Below are 5,194 nucleotides of genomic sequence, written 5' to 3'. Positions count from 1 at the left end.
GAGGGACCCTGGACACAATATGACTCTCTCACCTGCTCTGGCAAACAGAACCCTCACAGGTGGCCACCTTTCTTCTGGAGAGGAAGGTGCCCAAATTTCTGGAGCCCGAAATAGAGTCTGTCCCAGAAGTTAGGTTGCTTCTGTCTGTCCTGAAGCTGTGTAGCTTCTGTGGTTCACACTCTTGCCAGAGCAGGCTGGAGCCCAGAAACTGCGTCCCTTCTCCAGGCCGCCCTCTAACCGGCAGTGGACCGGAGCAAAGATGGCTCACCTTCTGGCTCAGGCCTTGAGACTCCTCCCAGGCAGACACCCCTCCTCGGGCAGGAAAGGCGCTGGGTGATGGTTCAGGCCTGGAGACTGTTCCTGGGCAGACACCCCTCCTCGGGCGGGAAAGGCGCCAGATGACTGGGACCAGAAACGGGATCCTTCCCAGAAGCTGTGAAGCCTCTCCAATCTGCCCTCTCCCCGGCAGTGCACCGGAGCAAAGATGACTCACCTTCTGGCTTAGGCCTTGAGACTCCTCCTGGGCGGACACCCCTTCTCGGGCAGAAAAGGTGCCGGGTGATGGTTCAGGCCAGGAGACTGTTCCCAGGGAGACACCCCTCCTTGGGCGGGAAAGGCACTGGGTGACGGTTCAGGACCAGAGACTGCTCCCGGGCAGACACCCACTTCTCTTAAGAAGAAGTGTAAGCAGGCAGATGAGAAGTTCAAGGTCGGCTTAGGTTACTCAGCAAGTCCAAAGCTAGCTGGGGCTCCATGAGACCTGACCCTTCCAAACAAACAAAGGAAAAAACACCACCACTACAAATTAAAAGCAAAACCACCCACAGCAACAAAAAACAAAGAAACAAAAAAAAATTCTCAAAACAACAAAATAAAAAATTTAAGTATTAACAACAATAACTTATTATTTAGATTGTGTTGATAACTATGAGATATGGTTCATATTAAGATAAAATACTATACTCAGATATTTCTAATACTGGCTAACCTACAGAAACAAAGCCATGCATTCATGTATTCATGCGAGGAGGGCACGCAGGCCATGAGCATGCTGGAAGTGCTCCTCCACTGCACTGGAGCCTGCTGATGAGAATTCTCATCATGAGTGCTCACTGAGCCGCCTTACCTCACACTTACAGCTCACCCTTACACTCTGCCCAATGAAAAGAACAACTCATTGAGAAACTTCTACTACAATGCTTAAATCAATTCAAGTTATTAAATAAAATAAAATTAAATTATTAAGTAAATGGTCCGGCTCATTTATTTAGATGTGTATGTGAGCATGTATGTGTATGTGTGCATGTATGGTATAATTTTGTGTCCCTGAGGCAGTGTGCACCAGTGTATGTGGGCATGCCTGTACACATGTGTGTAAGGCCAGAGACTAACCTGTGTACAGGCTAGGTGTCTCCTTTGAGTGATCGCCATTTAATTTCATGAGACAGGATCTCTCACTGAACCTAGAGATCAATGAGAGACTCTCCGAAGGATGAGCAAAAGCAGCCACTTCATGAAGATCCTAGCTTCAACCCTACAAATCTCACATTCTTCCTTTAGGAAGGAGGACAAACAGTTATCTCTTTTGAAAATTCTATGGATTAAAATTTATTTTATTTTCTATGTATGTGAGAACCTGTATGTCTGCATGTATGTCTGAGCACACACGTGAGTACGGTGACCATGGAGGCCAGAAGTGGGCATCAGACCCCCTGGAACTGGAGTTAAACATGGTTGTGAGCCTCCTGGTGGTGCTGAGAACTGAACATGGATCCTCTACAATTGTCTAGCCTCTGATTCTAGTTATGGAAGACAGCACTGTCCTTTAATTCAGAGTGGGGAAAGCCCACAGTGTGGGGGACACATTCCCCCATCCATGGGGCACAGGCATACCCACTGCGACCAGGTTGCTGTAGGTCTCCAACATCATGTCCCTGTATAAGATCCTCTGAGTAGCATCCAGGAAGGCCCACTCCTCCTGAGAGAAGTCAACAGCCACATCCCTAAATGTCACTGACCCCTGAAAGAGCAAACACAAGGAGAGTGAAACTGGGGAAGTTTTCAAGATGAGAAACCAGAAGGGAAGGACTCAAGCGTGGGAAAGGAGCCATGAGGAAATGCGCAAGGCACCTGACTGCATGAGCCCCCCATAAACGACGACTGTGCCCACCTACATAGCCGATAACTGTGCCTCTCCACTCCACCCACATCCCTCAGGGAAATGTCACCCAGGGTCAGGGTAAAATACATAAGGAATGCTTTGAGTCCTTGAGTTTATTATACTATCACATGATGTCATTAAGTTTCTTGTCATGAGAATGACTTTTATAAACTATATAACACTCCATATTACTGATGTATTAGGCTTAATTTTTGGTCAAAACAAAACAAAACAAACAAACAAAAAACAAAAAAAAAACCTTTCAGGTGGTCAGCATGTCTCCTCAGGTCTTCCATAACTCCCAGGGTCATCAGCCTGACCACACCTCAGGTGTCAGTCAGCTTTCCCAGGCAGTCCCATGAGACCATCCCCTCAAAGCTCTGAAGCCCCAAGGCCCCTGTTTCCCTGTGGGACTGACACCTCCACTGCAGGCACAGTCCTCCCTGAGCATAGACCAAGCAGAGAGCACATGTGGAGGACCGCATTCAAAGACAACCCCAGTACCAGCTGGGAAGAGGCACAGACAGGAAGTGCTCAGACCTGCCAGCCCTCACTGGAAAGGGGCAGACTGGGCTGGGGGATTCTGGATCCTTGGGAAGCTCCAAGAGGGAAAGCGGGCAGGAGTCACCTAACCTGAAAGTCGCCCCATGTCAGAGAGAGAAAAACAACTTACACAGACCATGTCCTGACAATTAGAGCTGGCCATTCTTCCTCAGGCTTCCTCCCCTGGGGGACAAAAAGAAAGCCTTTCATTGGATTGTGACTTGATGTTCCCAGGCTGACTTCTGTCACTGTGATTTCATCGACTACATTTATTTCTTAAGCCTCCCTACTCACTCTCTCCCCTCCCACCGCTCACAGCCTCCCATGCACAAATTGGAAGTACACAGGCGTCTACACAAAGCCGATCCCCTCCTAACCAAGAAAACACACTGCAAAGGGGGCAGTGTGGGAGTGCAGGGCACAAACATGTCTTCCTCCAGAAGATGCCAGCAGAAGGGATCCCATCTTCCACCCTGAGATCCAGCTAGCCCTGCACCTGGGTCGCTCCTCCTACTGTGAGCAGATCTTCCTACTGGAACTCCACCTATCAAGGCTCACAGGGGCTTACAGCACCCAAGTGGCACCTCCTTGGTAAACTCAGAGCTGAAGCTCAGCAAGGCTGGAGGGGCTGCAGCTGCAATGCTCAGGCAGGGTCCAGCATTCTGTCCCCACTTTTAGTAAATGGGACTGTGCACCATGGACCACTTTCCTGAGAACCTTCCCTCATCTATGATAACACTTATGTTGTCTCAATTAAGCCATGATCCTTTATGAAGATAATTAGCTGTAAAACATCCTGTCANNGGAGGTGAGTTTATGTTTCCCTCTTTCCATATTATGGGAGATTTTGAACAAAATATTACTAAATTTGGTCTAGGTGTCATAGAACTGAGTTTCTCAACCTCAGCCCAGCTGACCCAACTGTTCTGTCTTGGGCTGTGTGAGGACCATCTTGAGCTCTGCACTACATTCAATCTCTACTCACAAGCTCTGAGCAGCACACACAACCCTCAGACCTCCCTAAGATGTTGCACCAGGGAGCAGCCATCACCAAATGGGGACCCAGTGCTCCGGCCAACAGGTCTAAGCCTTAGTACACTTGGCAACCGTCTGTTTTTGAGACGGCCTCTTCTGTACCCCAGGCTGGCCCTGAACTGCTAAAGCTCCTTCCCCCATCTCCCATGCTGAGATCACAGCCATGGTTCTCCATGCCCAACTCTCAAGTACACATCTGCTAATCTTATGAAATCATACTTTTTGTCTCCCCACAAGATTCATAAACATCTTTTCCTTCTTTCCTTATCCCTCCTTCCCTCTGCATACACCAGGCTAGCCAGCCTGCCAGGGATTCTCTTGTCTCCACCCCACATCTTGCCATAGGAGGGCTGGGACTGCAGATATGCACTGCTGCATCTGGCACTGCACAGTTCCATGCTTGCAGGCCCTGCACCCACTGACCCATCACCACAGCCCCCATCTTTACATTTCTGTGATAGTTTTAGTGTAACCTCATGACATTTATAACTGTTTGTGCTTCATAAAGTTGGTGATTGGGGGATCTGCTGGGTGTGGTAGCACAGGTCTATTAATTGCAGCCCTGCGGAGGTCGAGGCAGGCGGCTTGCTCAGAGTCTCGGGCCAGCCTGGTCTCTGTGGTGTTGTAATCAGCGGTGCTGGTCAGACTCAGTTTTAACATTTAGTAGAATGACACTGGGCCTTCAGAAGCACCACAGGCATAGTCCACTCAAAACGGACTCCAATTTACAAACTGGAGCTGACACCACTAGAAAACACTTGGAGAAGGTCTCCCATGGAGCTGGAAGCTTTGGGTTATTACTCTAAAAACACAAGTAACCAAAGCAAAACGGAAGCGTGGGACTCACATCAAACTAAAAACCTTCCCACTTGCAAAGGAGACAGTCAACAGAGCAGAGAGATAATCTCGAGAGAATAATTGCAAACTATAAACTTGACGAGGAGGAGTCTAAATGCCTGCAAGTCACTTTAGAAGAAATGTAGACAATTCACTGGGCAGGAAAACTACTAATTAAGACATGGGCAGCCATAGACATTAAAGTCACAGTGGGAGGCCTTCTCAAGTCTGGTGAGTGTCCATTCTCAGATGGCTGTGGAGATGGCACAGGGCTTATAGTACTTTTTGCTCTTGCAGCATGAGTTTAAATTCCCAGCTTCCACATGGTGGCTCACAACCATCACTAAGTCCACTTTCAGGGGATTTGACACCCTCTTTTTGCTTCCCTGAGCACCAGACATGGAGAAAAACACTCTTAACTGTTGTTTTTCAGACAAGGTCTCACTGTGTGGCCCGGCCAGCCTGGACCTTGCTATGTGGACCAAGCTGACCTTGAACTCACAGTGATCCTCCTGCTTCTACCTCTGAGATTAAATGTACACCATGAAGCCTAGCTTTTCTTTTTGAGTCACTTTCTTAAATATACAACCCGTAATAGCATTATTTCTCACACTCCCT

The 5,194-nt window shown here is 48.3% G+C and overlaps 1 protein-coding gene across 1 annotated transcript in view; it reads right to left on the bottom strand.

The window, feature by feature from the left end:
* LOC110318939 (zinc finger protein 60-like) overlaps nt 1–5,194 on the bottom strand; it is a 246,128-nt gene that overhangs the window by 11,196 nt on the left and 229,738 nt on the right. The window contains exons 2-3 of the mRNA XM_021194289.2: nt 2,835–2,882; nt 1,894–2,020 (exon numbers count right to left, since the gene is read on the bottom strand). Coding sequence (XP_021049948.1) covers nt 1,894–2,020; nt 2,835–2,867 — 160 coding nt within the window. The 5' untranslated portion in view covers nt 2,868–2,882. The remainder of the gene's footprint in view (nt 1–1,893; nt 2,021–2,834; nt 2,883–5,194) is intronic.

The sequence above is a fragment of the Mus pahari genome, chromosome 1 (genome assembly GCF_900095145.1).
Source record: "Mus pahari chromosome 1, PAHARI_EIJ_v1.1, whole genome shotgun sequence".
Taxonomy (NCBI): domain Eukaryota; kingdom Metazoa; phylum Chordata; class Mammalia; order Rodentia; family Muridae; genus Mus; species Mus pahari.
This window is presented reverse-complemented; position numbering and strand designations above follow the sequence as displayed.